Raw genomic sequence first — 20,099 nt, forward strand, 5'->3', positions numbered from 1 at the left:
ATGTGCATTTTCAACAAATTTTAGAAAAATTGATTCTGTCCTTATTCATAGTTAGGATTTTATTGTTCTTTATAGGTAATTCCTATTTTCATAGTAGTTGAAAGGGCTAAGGACATGGGATGCCACTTCGGTTGTTTTCCTGCCAACCAGTCTTTCCCCTCCGCCATTACCTGGGCCTGGGTAGTGAATTATGCCAAAGACACTAGGATTCAAAATCTGTGCTTCCTGCGTTTGCTTGTTTTCCATCTGCGACCAGCACCAGTGCTTTTTGTACTGTTTGGAGGAACCCCACGTCACATTCAGGTGCAGTATCTGCCTCTCCTTCCTTGCCCATGTGTGGGAAAGCCAAGTTCTTCGCCTCAAAAAGCACTTAATGGAAGCTGACAAGGGATTGAAATCGGATCCTAGCCGGGGAACCCCCACTGTACATTGGTCTGAGCAACCTGAGATTGCGCCCCCTACTGTACAACATCTACCTGGCTCTGCTGGTACCAGTGCTATGGAGTCCGCACCATGGCCTACCCACGAGTCTCAGAAGCATGGCAGTAAGTCTTCCTCCAAATCCAAGAAAGACGTTGTATTGTCCTCAAAATCCAGCCCAAGAGGAACGACTCGTTCCAGGGCTCACAAGAGCAACAAAAGGCTGAACCACTCACCAGATCTGTTGACACTGATCTCAGACACTTATGCTCTGCCTACTTCAGCTCTGCTGGCATCCCAAGAAATGTCTTTTCCGAGACTGATGCCTTTACTTGTTCTGTTCCCATCAACAAACCAGATACCACTGACTCTGGGGAGACTCGGAAGTGTCCCTGGCCCCCACAAGCTATTTGCCTTAGAGGGACTGAGGTCTCTGCGTGCTTCTCTGTGCTTCTCTGCTACCTACGCTCTGACACATCCTATTCTGATGGCTCCATCAGCACTGCCATTTGCGGAGGCCTCAGATTCCCCCAATTCTGAGGATACGAACATTCACCTGCTTGCCACTCCCATTCTGGAAGCATGACTACTGAAGGGTTCTGGCGGCACCCTGCAGTTTCCCACTTCATAGGTAAGGCAAAAGTGGTACCGGCTCCTTGGGCGCAGGGTCCACAACAGCAGGATCAACTGAGTTGGCCATATTGGAGCTCATGGCTTCAGTATTCGCCTTCAGAGCAGTCCTATTCATCTTGGGAGAACTCCTCAACTCCGTCCACACAATCTTTGTCCGATTGATATTCAGAAATGGAGTTAGACAATGCACCGATTAGCCTGGCTCTGACGGTACCGGTGGATCTGGAGAGACTCCTGTCGTTGTCTCCAGACCCTGCCGTGTCATTGACATCTTCCTCCCCACCAGATAACTATCGACCGTTTCAAGAACTGCTGTGGAGTATAGCCACTGCTCTTGGGATCCCACTAGAAGAGGTGCAGGACAGTCAGCATCAGTTACTAGACATTCTGCACACATCGGTACCAGCAAGGGTGGCTCTACAGATCAATGAGGCCATTCTTCAACTGGCACGCACCATGTGGCATACCCTAGCTATATGCGTACTGACTTTGAAGGGGCTGAGAAAAGATATTATGTCCCCCCCCCCAAGAGGTCAGAATTTTTGTTTTCACATCATCCACCTAATTTCTTGGTGATACAGGCTGCATTGGAGTGGACCAAACAACAACACCTATGCTCCGCCCCGGCAGACAGGGAAGGTAAGAGACTGGACCTTATGGGTTGAAAGGTCTTCTCCTTGGCTGGACTGCAGTTCCGGATCTCTAACTACTTGGCATTGATGGTCAAGTATGACTTAGAGTCATAGAATCTCAGGGTTGGAAGGGTCCTCAAGAGGTCATCTAGTCCAACCCCCTGCTCAAAGCAGGATCAATCCCCAGAACGATTTTTGCCCCAGATCCCTAAATGGCCCCCTCAAAGATTGAGCTCACAACCCTGGGTTTAGCAGGCCAATGCTCAAACCACTGATATATCCCCCTCCCTATGGCTAGATGAAAGAATTTGCAGACAGGTTACCCAGCAGGATGTAATTGCTTCCAGGCAATTTTACAGGAAGGCAAGTTGGTCTCCAGGTCCATACTTCAGGCTGCAGTTGATTCAGCAGACATGTCCTCATGTGTATTAGCAATGGGAATTGTCATGAGGAGAGAATCCTGGTTACATTCCACGTGTTTCCCTAGAGAGGTGCAGAACACAATCTAAGACCTTCTTGTTGAGTCACACCTCTTGAACAAGAAAACTGACGACCCATTACACTCACTAAAAACTCTAGAGCCACCTTACGATTCTTGGGCATTTATACACTGGCACCAAAGAAAAATTTTGTATCACTTACCACTACGCCAAGGCTATAGATCACCACATTTCTACTGCCTAGGAGCCTCTTCAGAGTGCCCTCTGGTACGCAGAATCAGTCTGCCTGTTCTGGCAACACAGACCTATGCACAACACACTCAATTGTCATGAAAATGGTATTTCTGAGTGCGACTATAGAGAGCGGTCAACCATTCCATATACCAACGTTCCTACCATCTACCTCTTTTGTGGGTTATCTTAAACTCTTTCAACCAGCATGGAGAACTATAACAACAGTCAAGTGGGTCTTGGACATCGTTTGTTTTGGAGAGGCTGTGTTTATGACAATGCCTCCTTCGCAGCTCCCTCCCAACCACCCCCCAGAGATCACTCTCATGACAGTATTCTTGCCCTAGAGGTGGACTCCCTCCTGCAGAGAGGAGCAGTGGAACCAGTCTCTTCAGTCTTTCAGGACACAGGGGTTCTATTCCAACTACTTCCTGCTACCCAAGAAGAAGGGGTGATGGAGACCAGTTTTGGATTTCCAACTGCTCAACCTCTGGATTTGCAAGCCAGAATTCCATAAGGTCATGCTTGCAGCCATCATTCCCTTGCTAGAAAAAGGCATATGGTTTACGGCATAGATATGCAAGATGCCTACTTCCATATCAACATACACCCCAGCACACTGAAGATTCCCGAGGTTCAAGGTGGGACCTTGAATTCCAATACAGGGTTCTCCCATTTGGACTTAGAACCACTCCATGAGTCTTCACAAAGGTTTTCTTCATGGTAACAGCTCACCTCCAACATTAGGGAAGTCTTGTCTTCCCTTACCTGGATGACTGACCGCGGTCCAACTTTCTAACTGTAAGGGTAGTTAAGCACTTGAGCAAAGTAATTGTGGAATCTCTCTCATTGGAGGTTTTTAAGAACAGGTTAGACAAACACATGTCAGGGATGGTCTAGATCAGCGGTCCCCAACCTTTTTGGCACCAGGGACCGGTTTCATAGAAAAAAAAATTTCCGCGGACCTATGGGATGGTTTTGGGACGATTCAAGCGCATTACATTTTTTTGGTACTTTTATTTCTATTATTATTGTAATATATGATGAAATAATTATACAACTGACCATAATGCAGAATTAGTGGGAGCCCTGAGCTTGTTTTCCTGCAACTAGATGGTCCCATCTGGGGGTGATGGGAGACAGTGACACCTGAAGTGTGTTGCTTATGTCCAGTCTACTCCGTAATCTCGTTTTGGTTGCTGTCACTGCAGAAAACCCTGCTTCACAAAGATAGGATATTGAAAATGGAAGTAAGCTTTTCAGTGCTTTTGTGGAAATCTCAGGATATTCCGCCTTGACTTTAATCCAGAACATATGGAGATTTGAAGTCATCTCAAACATACTTTTAAGGCCACCGTCATTTGTGATCTCAAGCAGTTGATCCTCTTCTAGCACGGATAAAGTCGATTCACCTGGCTTATTCACAAATGGGTCGTGGATCCATTCCTTCCCAGTTCGGGGATCTTTTGTGGTTGGGAAGTAATGCTCAAACTCTTTTGAAAGCTGAGATAGGTGATCATGCACCAGCTGGGAAAAAGAAGGCCCTGGCTCAGTCTCTTTCAAAATCTCTGCTAATGTTTGAAACATGTCAAAAATCCCAATGTTCACTCGTCGCCCCCATAATTCTAGTTTGGCTTTGAATGCAGCCACTTTATCTGCCGACTTGAACACAGTTGTCGTTCTCCCCTGAAGTGACAGATTGAGTTCGTTGAGCAGGTTGAATATGTCACACAAGTAAGCAAGTTTTATGACCCATTCTGTGTCACTGAAATGTGCTGCCCGTGGTGACTGATTTTCTAAAAGAAATCTCTGGAGCGGCTCTCGTAACTCAAAAACTCTGGCCAGTGATCTACCTTTAGAAAGCCATCTCACTTCTGTGTATAAGAGAAGATGTGTGTGCTCTGTGTCCATCTCCTCACAGAGCTGCGCGAACAGACGTGAGTTAAGGGCATGTACTTTAATGTGGTTGATAATTTTAATCACATCCTGCAAAACTTTGTTAAGTTCAGATGACATTTTTCGGCTAGCTAGCATTTCTCTATGGATGACACAGTGCGTAGACTCACATTCAGAAGCGACCTCCTTGACCCGAGTAGTGAAACCAGAAAGCCATCCAGTCATGGCAGCTGCTCCGTCCGTGCATATAGAGACACAAAATGACCAATTCAGTTTTCCTGACATGTAATCATTCAAAGACTTGAATAGTTCTGCAGCTGTGGTGTTGGTTGGCAACAAAAGTGCACATAACATATCCTCATGCACATCCTCCTGAAAAATATATCGCACAAAAACAAGCATTGTTGCCTTGTTGTCAACATCGGTAGACTCGTCAACCTGGATTGCGTACCACGGTGACTCATTCACCCTCTCTAACAATTGTGCCTCAATATCCTCTGGTATTTCATCAATTCGTCTAGTTATGGTGCTAGCCGAAAGAGGAACACGTGCCACCTTTTGAACTACAGCCTCTTCTAAAAGTTCACGACAAATGTCCTTAGCAGCAGGCAGGATCAACTCTTCACCAGTAGTAAAGGGCTTCTTAGCTTTAGCAATGCGGTTAGCCACTAAGAATGATGCTTTCAGTGCAGACACATTTGATGAAGTGGTGGCCTTCAGTAATTGCTTCTGTTCTTCGTGTTCACGTTTTTTTCTTTTGAAAAACTCCAAAGGCTTGTCTTTTAATGCAGGGTGCTTGGTCTCCATGTGGCGAAGCAGTTTTGAAGGTTTCATGGCTTCGTTGGATAGCCGGTCGCCACATATTATACAAAGCAGGCGTGGAGAATGTGAGTCACCTGTTGCAATGAACCCGTAATTTAAGTAGGACTCTTGGTATTTTCTTTTAAATGCAGCTTTCTTTTTGTTGGCCGTCTTAGAGTCTTCTGCTGTCTCATCATTGGGTCTTTCCCCCTTTTCAAAGAAGCTTTGCAGCGACGTTTGTTTTTTACTCATTTTGGCCAGGGTTAGCTTGTGGGCTTACCAAAACTGTGCGGGAAAGAGGCACGGACGGAAGTGGTAAATAAAATAATGGGCGGGCCATGTGCGGACTAATATAAGTGTCAGATTCTGACTTAAAGCCTGCCACCAGATGCAGCTGTACAATTGAAGAACATCAACTCACTTGCCACTATAAAGCCTGCCACCAGATGCAGCTGTACAATTGAAGTACATCAACTCACTTGCCACTATAAAGCCTGCCACCAGATGCAGCTTAATTGTCACTTGCCACTCACTGATAGGGTTCTGATATTAGTCTGCAAACGATTGATTTATTATGGTCTCTGTGCAGGGAAACCTCTGCTAATGTAATCTGTTTTTGCAGCCGCTCCCCAGCGCTAGCATCATGGCCTCAGCTCCACCTCAGATCATCAGGCATTCGATTCTCATAAGGAGTGCAAAACTCCCTCCATCGCATGCGCAGTTTACAGTAGGGTTCGCGCTCCTATGAGAATCTAACATCTGACAGAAGGCGGAGCTCAGGCAGTAATGCGAGCGACGGGGAGCAGCTCTAAACACAGATGAAGCTTTGCTAGCTCACTCACCGCTCATGTCCTAGCCGCTCATGTCCTGCTGTGCACTCACCACTCATGTCCTGCTGTGCGCTTGGTTCGCGGCCCGGTTCCTAACAGGCCATGGACCGGTACCGGTCCGCGGCCCGGGGGTTGGGGACCCCTGGTCTAGATAATAATTAGTCCTGCCTCAGTGCAGGAGGCTGTATTAGATGACCTTTCAATGTCCCTTTTGAGTCCTACATTTCTGTTATTCTAGTTCAGGAACAGTCTCCAATTAGCCTTATGTATAGTAGGAAACACTGTATTCTGTGATTCCAAGACAGAGGAATTCTCACAAAATTCAACCCCTGCCACAAAACTGAGCTCTAGAATCCAAGCTTTCATGTAAAACAAACAAAACCAAACCTCTTTTATGATTTCAGAGTTAGCTTTAAAAACATGAGCTGATTCTAAAGAAATGTCTTCCAGAGTCTGCAGACAGCCTGAAACAATAGCTCTAAAAGTTATGAACTGTTAAAGTCATCCAGCAGAAATATTCAGCTAATATGCTTATCCCATATCTCACCACCTGCTGTTCCTTCCTGGCTGCCAAAAGCTTCAACTGTCAAAACTACCAATTGTTGTCACAGTCGTCCCCCCTCTCCCCCGATAACTTTTATACTATAAAAACAAAATATATAGCACAATGCCAGTATAAAATTCTCTTGAATATTAGTACTGTAGGGCAGAATAAAACAAACAGAACTAATTTTTTTTAAAATACAAGTAAAGCTGGTTGCATTAGTCATGTTGATATTCAATTCAATAACCTATCTTCTTTGTTAATTAAATAGTATTTCCCATAGGAAATTACACATTAAACCTGTATTCCATAATTTTCACCACAGACTTCCAGGTGAAGTTTTACGGTATTGATTTTAACTTGTGAAACCCTAAATAGTCCTAAAGTGACTCTAGCTAACTATCTCCTGGCTTAAATGAGAGGCCGCTGTATGTAGGACATACTCTGTGAGAAGGTTCTCTGCTCTGGAATGCATTTCTTTCCTCCCTTTTTTTCTTCGAAAACCTGTCTTTGTTAAATGGATAGAATTCTAACACACTTATGAAGAATTAGTTACATTAATTTATGTATAGATTTCAGAAACTAGTATAGTTATCTGAAATATAATAATCCTCATTAGAAACTGTTTGATACTGAAGGAATTAGATGAACCCCTTCACTTCAGTGGAAGATGGCAGAATTCCCTTGCCATGTTGACGTTTAAAAGCCACGCACTTGGAATATGGGGTGGCATCTGACTTGTATTTGCCATGGATACCAGGCACTTCTCCAGTATGCATAATGTTGTGTTAGAACCGCATGGTATCATCTGAGGATTTAGACTTTTCTGCAGAAATTCTGTCTGGCCTTGTCTGCACTATTAAATCCAACTGTTACTAGCACTGATTGTCAGCAGTCAGTTTAATTGAACCAATATTAAAAACTCTTCAGTTCAAATTGTAGGCAAGGCCAAACTGTGTTCAGTACTGTTTCAGCAACTCACTCAGATAACAGTTTTTAATTACAGTTTTGGAAATTTCCCTCTTTGCTCTTAAAGCAGTGGTTCTCAAACTTTTGTACTGGTGACCCCTTTCACACAGCAAGCCTCTGAGTGTGACCCCCCCCCGGGGGGCAAAGTGGGGTTTGGGGTGGAGGCTGACAGCTCGTGACCCCCCCCATGTAATAACGTCACAACTCCCAGTTTGAGAACCCCTGTCTTAAAGTGTAAGCGTTTCAACTACAGATCCAGCTAAATTGATTGCTGACAGTCATTGTCAATAACAATTCTTTTTCCTAGAGTAGACAAGGCCTTAACGCCTGAGATTGAATCTGAAGTGGAGCAATAAGAATGGATATATGAGTCTAATTATGTGATAAGACAGTGAATTGTGTGATATTAATTCATACAGAATGTGTCAACATCATGCTCTAAAGTCAGCTAGGCATGAATTAATATAACATAATTCCCACAGCAAAATGTTATGTTTATTATTAAATGTTCCATTTTGATATATTCATTAAGGTTCAGAATTCTTACCAGCCAATCAAATAATTTGACTTTGCCCCTTTTTATATATATTTTATTTCTCACATTGCCATTTAGCAAGAATGTTTGTTTTACATATAGCTTCATTTTCAGCTTCTTGTTACTACTGTTTTCTGCTACTGAGCTTCATTCAAGTTTACACAAGTGCTGACAGTGCTGTATCTGGTCTGTTGATAGAGGAATTCAGTCTCTGGATTTGTCAGTCTGGCAGCTTTTTCACAAGTATTATGTTCACATGAAAAAACTAGTACAACTGTTTATTGTTTTATTTTTCTTAATCTTCCTGAATTATTTAGCAAAGCAAAATCAAGACTTTGGCATATGGCAGCTCTATTTTGGTTTTTGACCAAAGAAGGAAGAGAACGGTTATATATTGTATATATTCATTGAAAAAGAGATGAGATTGTTCAATTACTGTATTGATATACTGTATATTGTATTTAGGAAGTTTTATGTATTAATCCAGTGCTACAGTAGAATGTAGATTTATATACATTATCAGTACAACATTAGTTACTGCACAGTAGTAGTACAATTGCATTGCTAAATGGCAAAGTCACTGTGCCCTTATTAGTAGCTTACAGGTTGCTTTAACATTCAAATCTTTTTGTTATTGAAAGGAAGAATATTAACCAGGGCGCTCAAGTTAATATGCTGCTTTTGAAAAGAGTCATAGGATTTTTAAATATGACTTGGATAACCACAAGAGACAGCCAAAGTGGCCACTGGGTTTTACCTTTTTTTTAAAGAATAACACTCCCAAACTCCATTGTCAGCTTTGATCGCGAGCCAGATATTCTGATGTGGGAAATCGAACTCAAAGCCTTCTGATCTGGCGGGTAGAATACTACCAACTAAATCGTACTGATAAATACATGTTAGAGTAGACATTTTAACTTTGTAATTGATCACACTTTGTTCCTTTTTAAACAATCTCTATTTGCTCATCTTTAAATAAAACATTTTAATTGTTTTTGTTTTAAGACTGTGAGCCAGAAGAGCTGACTGATTGGTCAATGGATGAAAAATGTTCCTTTTGTAACTTACACAAAGAAACAGTCAGTGTAAGTATGAACGTGATATAAATTGTTGAAACTGATTTTTTTTTCCAATATTGGGTCTAAAAATAGAGCTTGGAGAATGAAATTTCCCATATGGATTCACACTGTTTGTTTTGGCTGGGGCGTAGGGAGGAATGTTAAGTTGGCAGAAATCTTTTTTTATTTATGCTATTCATTCATGTCCTGGGTTCTAGAAACAAGCTATAATTGTTATTGAGATCTGTTGCCATCTTACATTTTCTAGGATCGTACCCCAATTATTGGTTCTTCACAGTCAACACCAACAGAGGAACTGTCATCTCAGGGCCAGTCCAACACTGATAAGATTGAATGCCAAGCAGAAAATTACCTAAATGCACTCTTTCGAAAGAAAGGTAATAGAAGCATGTCTTTCACATTAAATTATGCAGTTAAAGTTTTGAATAATCACATAATTTAGGGATATTTTTTTCAATCCCAGATCGCTTTTATTACTCCAGTTTTGAGTTCTGAGCGTTTTTTTTCTTTTCTTCCTTCTTTTCCTTTCTGTCTCCCCTTCCTTCCTTCCTTCCTCGTTTTAGGACCTGCCGGCGCAGTGCTGTTTACCTCTCCTCTCCTGCAGTTGCTATCCCTCCAATTGCATTCTGATCCTGAATTCTGCCTTTCCCATAATGCATTCTTCTCCCTTCACTCCGTGGATTCTTGAAGCATTTAAACATTTTCTGTTCCAAAGCTGTTTTTTCTATTTTAACAAGAAAATGCTTTTTTAAAGGGGGGACTTGGATATCTCAAGGGATTAGTAACGGGATATAGTTCTTCTTATCTCATAGTTGCTACTCTAAATCCATCCAAATTATCAAATAACAGGTTTCAATCACTAGCATTCAATAACTCCACATTTTCACTTCCATGACTGCTGTCACTGATTTGACCCTGGTAATTTTGTGATGTATGTAGTGTGGATGACAAGTCAGTTTGGATCTTGATGCTAACTCAGGAGTAAACTAGTCACCTGCTAGAAGGGCTACACAACTCATTTTCTCCCTTGAATTTGATGATAAATATTTGCAAGAGTTCAATTTCTGCCTGGTAGTTTTGACTTAATACTCTTCTTGGACCTACTAGACTAATTGGACAACAGAGCACCAGTCATAAGCGTGCTCTGCTCTCTACGACATGCATGTATGTGTCCGAGCTACATTCTTTGTATCTGTTCTGCCTATTGTGTTTTAAACAGAGCAGCGACTAACCCAGGTGCTGGAAAAAGAACTGCTTCCTTCACCTCTCTGTTTCTCCATGTGTGTGGGTGGAAGTAGGAGTGGCACTTCACTCTCTTCTAAGCAACTAGAAAGAGATAGAAGAGAATGGTGTTTCACTCTTTCCCAAGGAAAATAAAAAAGGAAGAGTGGCTGTCTTTTCTTCCTTTACCAGGCTGCAGGATGGCAAAAATATGGAGTATCTCCTTGAAATCAAGGAGGCTGGATCCTTTGTCTGCATTGATAGGACTTTTTGATCTGTGTATTCAGCATAGGCCTGCTTTAAAGACTTGACATCTGAGAAGCTAGGGGATTTCAGTCCTGCTTTTTTTCTTGGCTTCATTTGAGTCCAGGTCAGTCTTATCTCACTTTTGAGTGAATAGAAAGCTCAGCTGTGGTGTCACCTCAGTGCACCTGAGAATCATCTGTTACAGATTAATCAGGGCTCTGCTCCATGGCCTGTCCTTGGTGGGGTTCCTCCTGCTGCTTCTGAGTTAAGCTTGGGATTTGGTCTCTGCTTTCAGTTTCCACTTGTTCTGCTTCTTCTTGGTGGTGGTATCTGGAAAAGTTTCTCCCCATAGAGCTACTCTATATCTTGGGGAGGCTCATACCATGTGGTCTCTTACGTTGAGAGCAAAGACAGAATTTTTAAAGACATCATGAAGGTACTTCAGTAGATCTCGAGGCATCCTACAGTGTCATAAATCCATCTGCTAGATATGTGCTTATGGAATTGGTTTTTCTACAGGTATTCATGGTTGAAAAATTCTGTTTTATGTATAGAAGCTCAGTCAAATATTGATTTAGGTAGTTAAGGAAATTTAGTAGGACATTTCAGAAAAGCCAGAGATGATATAGTATCTGTTTTCTACTAAGCAACAGATCCAAAAGTTAGCTAGATTCTGCCCAATTCTTCCTTCTCTCTCCCTTTTGGGGTCTTTGTGAACTAATTTTTATAAGCTTGGCTTTCATTATCCCAGTGGTAGGTACCAGAGGCTATGGAACAGAGGTGCTTTCTTCAGTTAGATGACATACCAAAAGCCATCCACTCCCTTCCCCAGTCTTAGAGAAGCTGCTATGGGGAAGTGGTGACATGGCTAGGAAAAAGAAATATGAAAAAAATCTAATGTGTCTTTAAAAATCCTTTTCCTCTCATCCTGACCTGCAAATAGTAAAATGCATGTATCAGACTAGCATAATTATTGCATTATATTACTACAGGGCAGAGTTAATATCTTTGGATATTTTTAAGTTTAACCTTAACTCTGAATTTCCAAGGTTTTGATTAGTTTTGGAATAATTACAACATCCAACTATGTTCTTTTATTAAAATACTGAGATGTACCCTCAAACATAGCTCTATCTTAATGCAGTTTTTGTTTGGAAATACACAAAATGCTCAGGCCCAAATTTTCAAACTAAGTACAAATATACATCTAAATTCCTATTTAATTTTCTAAATAAGAATGGCTTGATTTTCAGAGGTACAGAGCCCCAGCAGCATCCGTAGGACTTGAAGAGGTCCTCCTCAGCACATTACAGAATCAGACCTCTCCGCAAGAGAAGATGGAAATCTGGAGACAGTTGCAATAGAGGTTAAGAAGTGGAGTCACGAGCAGAGCAGGGAGCAGTACAGTCAGGGTGATTTGAGTTCTTCCAAGCAGCCAAAAGCTAAGATAGGCACCATCCATTGCAGTTCTCTTTTACAACAAAATGATCTTTCCTGCAATCTATTCAAGTCTTTCCGTGCTTCCCAAACCCTTATTCTCTAGCTGCCAAAACTCTCCATATCCTGACCTCCCCGACTTGATTTCCATGGTGAATTTTGTTGTGTTTGGACCCCCTCTAATACTGTGTGTAGTTGTGGTCATCCCAAGAAAGATGAATTCAGACTGGAATAGGTGTAGAGAAGTGCTATGAGGATGATCAGGGAATGGAGATGCCTATCTTACGAGATAAAACTAAAAGTGCTCAGCATGGTTAGCCTGAATAGCTGAAGGCTGAGAGAGGACATATGAGTGCTCTCTCTAAATATATTGGGAATAAAAACCAGGGAGGGAGAAGAGCTATTTTAGCTGAAGGAAAACCATTGGCACAAGAACAAATGGGTATAAATTGGCAATGAATACATGTAGGCTGAACATTAGAAGGTTTCTAACCATCAGAGGAGCGAGGTTCTGGAACAGTGTTCCAGTGGGAATAGTGGGGGCAGACAACCTAACTAGGTTTCAGGTGGAGCTTGATAAGTTTAAGAATGGGATTATGTGATGGGGTTCCCTGTGATAGCAGGGGACTGGATTTGATGAACCAGGAGGTGCCTTTCAGTCCTAAATTCCTCATCCCTACTCTTCGCTTGCCTATAGAAATTATTTCAGACTCACAGAGGTATTCCTGTCTTAGCAAAATCTAATTGTGCTGCCTCTAAAGTTCTTTCAGCTCCTGCTGGCCTGTGGGAGTGGATTCTGATCTTGCAAAAGTTAGTGCACTAACCACAAAACAACAAGGTTGACTATTAGATAGTCCTGTGATTATTTAAATAATTAAGACACTTTAAAATACTCTTAAAATTAGAGTGAAAGTGATTTGTATTACGTTAACTACAGTCTTCTAGTTCCAAACTAAATGTATTCAAAGGCCAATTTATACCCATTTGTCCTTGTTGCCAACATATCCTTTAGCTAAATAGCTCTCCTGCCTCCCTGGTGTTTACTTGTGTTACTTGCAGGATTTTTGGAGGTTTCTATTACATTTGATCCAGTAGCAACTGTTCACTTTCTTATATTAATCATTTTTGAACAACTCTCCTTATGTCTTTCAAAATCTAGTATTAAAATTGAGGAATTGGGCCAAAGTAGAGCTGAAAACTAAATGAGAAATCCACAAGTTTGGTTAAAATCCCAGGTGAAACTCCAAAAGTCTGGGGAGAATGCTCAACAAATGTTTGTAAAAATCCCTGTCGATTTCTGTTACCCTTTGTCATAATGTTCCATGTCCAGAGCACCCCTTACCGCCTGAGCCAGGCCTTTGCATTCACCCAGCCTCTGGTCTTCAACATCTGGGCACTCCACCACACTAGTCCAACTATATATATGTGCTAGTCCAGTTAGAAGATGCTCAGCCCTGCAGCCAAGCCCTGGTGGACAGTCTACCCCTTCGGGGGTTTCCAATGAGCACAAAAAGAAAGGAACACACATGAATTGTCCCATGGGTGTGGTAAAATTCTGTTCTTCTTCGAGTGATTGCTCATATGCATTCCAGTTAGGTGTGCGCGCGCCGCGTGCACGTTCGTCGGAAGATTTTTACCCTAGCAACACTCGGTGGGTCGGCTGGGCACCCCCTGGAGTGGCGCCGCTATAGCGCCGAATATATACCCCTGCCAACCTATCCGCTCCTCAGTTCCTTCTTACCGCTCGTGTCGGTCGTTGGAACAGTGGAGCGCGGCTTAGCTGACCTCCACTTCCCTAGCTACTCGTAGTTTCTCTCGTTAATTCTTGTATATATAGATCAGATTTATATAGTTGTAGTTAACTTTATTCGTTTGTAGTATAGTTATTGTATATAGTTCGCAGGGGTTCGGGGATTATCCCCTTCCCCGCACGCGGTGCCGGGTACTATGTCCGGTTCACAGGGTTTCAAACCGTGCTCGGCCGGCCACAAGCCGATGCCAACAAGAGATCCTCTCCTAAGTGCCTCGAGGAATCTCACCTAACAGATAAGTGCCGCATTTGTAAGGCCTTTAAGCCGAGAACAATAGGGGAGTGAGACTTTCGTCTCAAGCAGCTCCTGAGGGAGGCAGCTCTTACTCCTCCGCTCTCAGCACCGAGCGCTGGTCAGTCTTCAAGAAGCGCTCCCTCGGCACCGGATCGCCGGTACCACCAAGGCCTCTCGGCACCGGCCGTCGCCGGCACCGACGTCTGCTCGGCACGGATCCCTCTCCTGGAGGATGAAGAGGCACAAGACTCTTGCTGCGTCCGAGCCGCCTGCTCCGCAGCCCGAGCGCTATACTAAGTCGGACCGCCCGGCACCGATACCTTCCGCGGCACCGACAATATCGGCACCCGTCGACTCCGGCCACGCAAGAGCCGTCGAGTCCGGTGCCGGAAAGCTCCCCGGTACGAGCTGTGGTTGAGCTCACTATTAAGTTGCGTCAGAGCCGCCTGCTCCGCAGCCCGAGTGCTATACTAAGTCGGACCGCCCGGCTCCGATACCTGCCGCGGCACCGACAATATCGGCACCCGTCGACTCCGGCCACGCAAGAGCCGTCGAGTCCGGTACCTGAACGCTCCCCGGTGCAAGCCGTGGTTGAGCTCACTATTCCCTCCACGCCGGAGACATTTCCACGTCGAGGAAGTTGATTGCAATGACAGCGCCTGCGCTGCCTCAACCCCCGGCACCGCCGGTGCGGGTTATATAGTCGATCGGCAAGCCTGCCTTGATCAAACCACCCTGCGTCGGCACTGCAGAGTGGCACCGTTCACGATCGCGGTCCTGCAGATGTTCTCGGTCCCGTCGCCAATCCAGGTGCTGACGCCGCTCGCAGTCCCGGCACCGTTCTCCATTTCGGTACCGGTCGTACTCGCGGCAACGATCAGCGTCTCGTTCGCCGGCCCGGTACATTCGGCGCCGATCCAGCTCTCGGCACCGCTCCAGGCACTGGACTCCCGTCGCCACTCCCGACGTCGAGCCTCGAGATCTCGGTCGACCTCCCGGCACTGCTCCGGTCGCAGGTCCCGTTCTCGCTCCCGGTACCGGTATGCCTCCCGGTACCGATCCCGGTGCCGCGTCGAGCGACGTCAGCTAGAGAGGGAGACTCTGCCCAGGGCTTTTTAGCTCCTCCATGGCCATCCAGACATGCATCAGTGTCGTCCTGCGCAGGCAGTTTATACGCGCAGGACTGTGATTCGGATGTGCACACCAGAGTCTTCCAGGTGCCCCAGGCCCAGGACCCTGACCCCATCAGTGGTCACCCTGTACATCTTGGGCGTGCCATCAGGCCAAAGGCCTACCTGTGATCCCATCTCGCTCTGTTCCGTCAGAGCACTGGGTGCCAGAGGCGACAGTTAGCCGCCCCCCTCCGACTAGTACGGAGGAAGCCCCGGTTCAGCCACCGGACTCCCACATCCCACCGGATCAGGAGGTCGTCCAGGAGCGCGAGCCCACACAGGACCCGCTTGTCCCCGACCTTTCTTCTTCCTCCTCCCCAGATGAGGCGGTGGCTGGAACGTACTCCTCGAGCCCTCCTCTAATCGACTTGGGGGCCCATCAGGACCTCCTGAGACGGGTGACACTCAATATGAATCTCCAAGTGCAGGAAGTCTCGGAGATACGGGATCCGGTCGTAGACATTCTGTCGGCTGACGCCCCCACTAGAGTGGCCCTACCGTTCATTCCGACGATCAAGGCCAATGCGGATACCATCTGACAATCTCAAGCTACAATCCCGCCCGCGGGCACGGGAGTCGAACGCATGTACATGGTATCCTTCAGGGGCTACGGGTACCTATATGTACATCTTCCCCCCTGCTCCCTTGTCGTCCAGTCCGTCAGTGAGACGGAACGCCATGGCCAGCTGGCACCAGCCCCTAAATCCAAGGAGGCTAGGCGAATGGACTTACTGGGCCGTAAGATGTACTCGGCAGGGGCCCTGCAATTTCGCGTCGCAAACCAGCAAGCCCTGCTTAGCCGCTACAATGGGCGGCGGTGGGCAAATTTACGGAGTTGGTTCCTCAGAACTCCCGTCAAGAGTTTGCTGCCCTCCTGGAAAAAGGGAAGAAGGTGCCGAGAGCTTCCCTCCAGGCCTCGTTGGATGTAGCTGACTCCGCAGCCACGACTCTGGCCTCGGGTGTTGCCACGAGGCACATTTCATGGCTCCAGTTATCGAGCCTTCCCTCGCAGCTGCTGCACACTATACAGGACTTGCCCATCAATGGCAAAGGCCTGTTCTCCCAAAAAAAAAAAAAAACAAACCTGACCCTAGGCTGCAAAGCCTAAAGGACAGCAAGGTCACTATGTGCTCCCTCTCGGCATGCACACGCCGGTGACTCAGTGCCGACCTTTCCGCCCCCAGCCTCACCGCCCTTACCCTGCGCTTAGACAAAGACGGGACTTTGCCAGCAGGCGTCGCTGAGGCAGTCAGTCAGGACCCCAAAGGGGCCAAAATCAGGGTCCTTCTAACCACCAATGGGGCAAAAGCCTATCCATCCTCGTCCCTCTTAGGGACCCCTCTCACGAGCAATTCCTCTTGCAAGAGAGGCGGACGCTCTTCACCATCGGAGCTAAAGTGGAGGTACCAAAGGACGAAAGGGACAAAGGGTTCTACTCCCACTAATTCCTAATCCCCAAGGCGAAGGGAGGTCTCAGACCTATCCTAGATCTGCGGGAACTCAACAAGTTCAGTATACACCTGAAGTTCCGCATGGTATCCATGGGGACCGTCATCCCATCCTTGGATCCCGGAGACTGATATGCTGCCCTCGGTATGAAGGGCGCGTATTTTCACGTTGCCATTTATCCTCCACACAGAAAGTACCTCCGGTTCGTGACCAGCTGTCATCATTTCCAGTTTACGGTCCTCCCGGTTGACCTCTATACAGCCCCAAGTGTATTCAAAGTGCATGGCTGTAGTCGCCGCCTCTCTCCGCCACCGTCGGATACACGTTCTCCATATCTAGATGATTGGCTCATTCGAGGGACCATCGGGGCACAAGTTACCAGTCATGTGGGCGTCGACAAGGGCCTATTCCTGCGTCTAGGCCTGATGATCCATATACAGAAATCCACTCTGATTCCCACACAGGGAATAGAATTCATTGGGGCCATCCTGGACTCCAGTCTCGCCAGAGCCTGCTTACCTCAGCCTTGGTTTCACGCGATGGTAACAATTATACAAGATCTATGGAACTTTTCTGACAACTTTGGCTTGCACTTGCCTAGGTTTCCTGGGTCACATGGCTGCCTGCACGTTCGTAACCAAACATGCCAGGCTTCGCCTCCGTCCACTTCAATCGTGGCTCACCTTGGTGTACCACCCGGGCAGAGACAGCATAGTCATGGTCGCCTCGATCCCCCCAAGCATCCTAGGCTCCCCCGACTGGGGGTCGACACCCTCCCTGGTGTGTGCAGGGATGCTGTTCCATCCACCTCACCCCTCGGTGTCCCTCATGACGGACACCCCATCTCTCGGCTGGGGGGTCTCACCTGGGTCAGTTTCGCACTCAAGGCCTTCGGTTGGCTCCAGAGCTGGCCTTGCACATCAATGTCTGGGAGCTGAGAGCAGTCTGCCTTGTGTACCAGGCGTTTCAGCAGCACCTGCAAGGCCGTTGTGTCTTGGTGTTCACAGGCAACACAACGGCCATGTGTTACATAAACAAGCACGGAGGAGCACGGTCCTCCCCTCTTTGCAGGGAACTATCCAACTCCGGGACTTCTGCACAGCCCAATCGATAGACCTGGTAGCGTCCTTTCTCCCAGGGGTCCGGAACACTCTGGCGGATCGCCACAGCAGATCCTTCCTGTCTCTCAGGTGGTTGATTCCTCCGGACGTTATCCATTCCGTTTTCCGGAAGTGGGGCTTTCCCCGCATAGTCCTCTTCGCTCTTGCGAGAACAGAGAGAGAGAGAAGTTCTGCTCATTCCAAGGCCTCTCCCCGGGCTCGATCTTGGAGGCTTTTCTGATGCCGTGGACGAGCCGTCTGCTGTACGCTTTTCCACAGTTCCCACTGGTTCACAGGGTCCTGCTAAAACTCCGCAGGGACAGAGCGCACCTGATCATGCTCGCTCCAGCGTGTCCCAGGCAGCACTGGTACGCCATGTTGCTAGACCTGTCGGTAGCCCACCCAATTCCCCTGCCTCTTTGCTCAGACCTCATAACACAGGATCACGGCAAACTTCACCACCCAGACCTGCAATCCCTGCACCTCACAGCATGGCTGCTGCATGGCTAAACCGATCCAAGTTACGTTGTTCTGCCTCAGTTTTACAGGATTCTCCTGGGTGGTAGGAAACCTTCCACACCATTAACGTATCTGGCCAAGTGGAAGCGTTTCTCCTGCTGCTACGAAACGCACAATGTTTCTCTCACCGAGGCTCCGATCCATTCCATCTTGGACTACCTCTGGTCTCTCAAACAGCAGCGCCTGGCGCGGTCTTTATTAAGGGTACACTTGGCAGCCATCTCTACCTTCCACCCAGGGGAGACTGGCCGCACCATATTCTCACACCCTGTGGTTTCTAGGTTCCTCAAGGGCTTGGAGCGTTTATGCCCCCAAGTTCGCCGCCCCGCCAAAACCTGGGTCTTCAACCTGGTTCTAACCAGTCTTATGACTGCCCCCATTCGAGCCACTGACAACATGCTTGCTGATATACCTGTCCTGAAAGACAGTTTTTCCTTGTAGCCTTTGCATCGGCCAGACAAGTCTCCGAGCTTCAGGCTCTCACAGTGGACCCACGGTATACTGTGTTTCTCAAGGGCACGGTGCAGTTGTGACCACGTCCGGCCTTCCTCTCCAAGGTGCTGTCGACCTTTCATATCAACCAGGATATCTTCCTTCCGGTCTTCTTTCCGAAGCTACACTCATCGCGAGGGGAGCACATTTGCCCTCCCTAGATGTCCGCAGGGCACTCGCATTCTATCTCGAGAGGACAAAGCCCTTTCGTAACGCCCCAACTCTTCGTCATACTGGCAGACCGGACGAAGGGCCTACCTGTCTCCTCCCAGAGGATTTCATCTTGGGTGACGTCGTGCATCCGCACCTCCTGTGACTTGGCCCATGTTCCATCGAGCCACCTTACTGCACATTCCACCAGGGCTCAGGCTTCTTCTGCTGCCTTCCTGGCTCACTTACCCTTCCAGGGGATATGTCGTGCAACTACCTGGTCCTCGGTCCACACCTTTGCCTCATTGGTTCAACAGTCCAGAGATGATGCAGCCTTTGGCTCAGCAGTTTTGCATTCTGCAACATCTCACTCCGACCCCACCGCCTACGTAAGGCTTGGGAATCACCTAACTGGAATGCATATGAGCAATCACTCGAAGAAGAAAAGACGGTTACTCACCATTGTAACTGTTGTTCTTCGAGATGTGTTGCTCATATCCATTCCAGACCTGCCCTCCTTCCCCACTGTCAGAGTAGCCGGCAAGAAGGGACTGAGGAGCGGATGGGTCGGCAGGGGTATATATTCGGCGCTATAGCGGCGCCACTCCAGGGGGCGCCCAGCCGACCCACTGAGTGTTGCTAGGGTAAAAATCTTCCGACGAACGTGCACGCGGCGTGCGCACACCTAACTGGAATGAATATGAGCAACACATCTCGAAGAACAACAGTTACAACGGTGAGTAACCGTCTTTTCTTCTATGAGTAGTGTTCCTACAGGTGCTTCACTTCAGGTTCGTGTGCACCTTTGATCGGAGATGTTCAGTAGCAGTGCTTATTTGACCTGCCTATGCACTCCAGCCATCCTCTTCCCCGTTATGGTAGATATATAGAGCTGCGTGGGCAAAACACTTTAAGTTACTTCTCAACTTCCCTTGGGCCTGAGATGGAGTGCCTGGTATGACTCTTTCAAACTGAGTTCATAACTCAGCCTTTTCTGATAATTTAGTTTAGTTTACTTATTTTTATTGTTGTAACATAAGTTTTATAGTTTGATATTATCTTAACGTGTTTTCTTCTTTTAACACCCTTTTTTCCCCTCCTCTGGCCTTCCCTGGAAGGGCTATCTTCAGGAATAGTCTTTGCAGAAATATGCTGGGATTCAAATGCTGCTTCACCCACCAGGAATCGATTTCCAGTTAGTGACGGATATTCCTGGTGTCTTCACTGTCTGGGAGACACCCATGTACCATCAAAGGGT

General features: G+C 46.6%; 1 protein-coding gene across 8 annotated transcripts in view; it reads left to right on the forward strand.

The window, feature by feature from the left end:
* LCORL (ligand dependent nuclear receptor corepressor like) overlaps window positions 1-20,099 on the forward strand; it is a 174,113-nt gene that overhangs the window by 59,055 nt on the left and 94,959 nt on the right. For 5 of the 8 annotated variants that reach the window (XM_045018505.1, XM_045018507.1, XM_045018504.1 and 2 more), the window contains exons 3-5: window positions 8,937-9,016; window positions 9,258-9,387; window positions 19,960-20,097. In XM_045018505.1, the coding sequence (XP_044874440.1) occupies window positions 8,937-9,016; window positions 9,258-9,387; window positions 19,960-20,097 (348 nt within the window). The remainder of the gene's footprint in view (window positions 1-8,936; window positions 9,017-9,257; window positions 9,388-19,959; window positions 20,098-20,099) is intronic. The other 3 variants (XM_045018506.1, XM_045018503.1, XM_045018508.1) reach the window with 1 other exon arrangement.

This window comes from Mauremys mutica, chromosome 5 (genome assembly GCF_020497125.1).
Source record: "Mauremys mutica isolate MM-2020 ecotype Southern chromosome 5, ASM2049712v1, whole genome shotgun sequence".
NCBI classification, from domain to species: Eukaryota; Metazoa; Chordata; order Testudines; family Geoemydidae; genus Mauremys; species Mauremys mutica.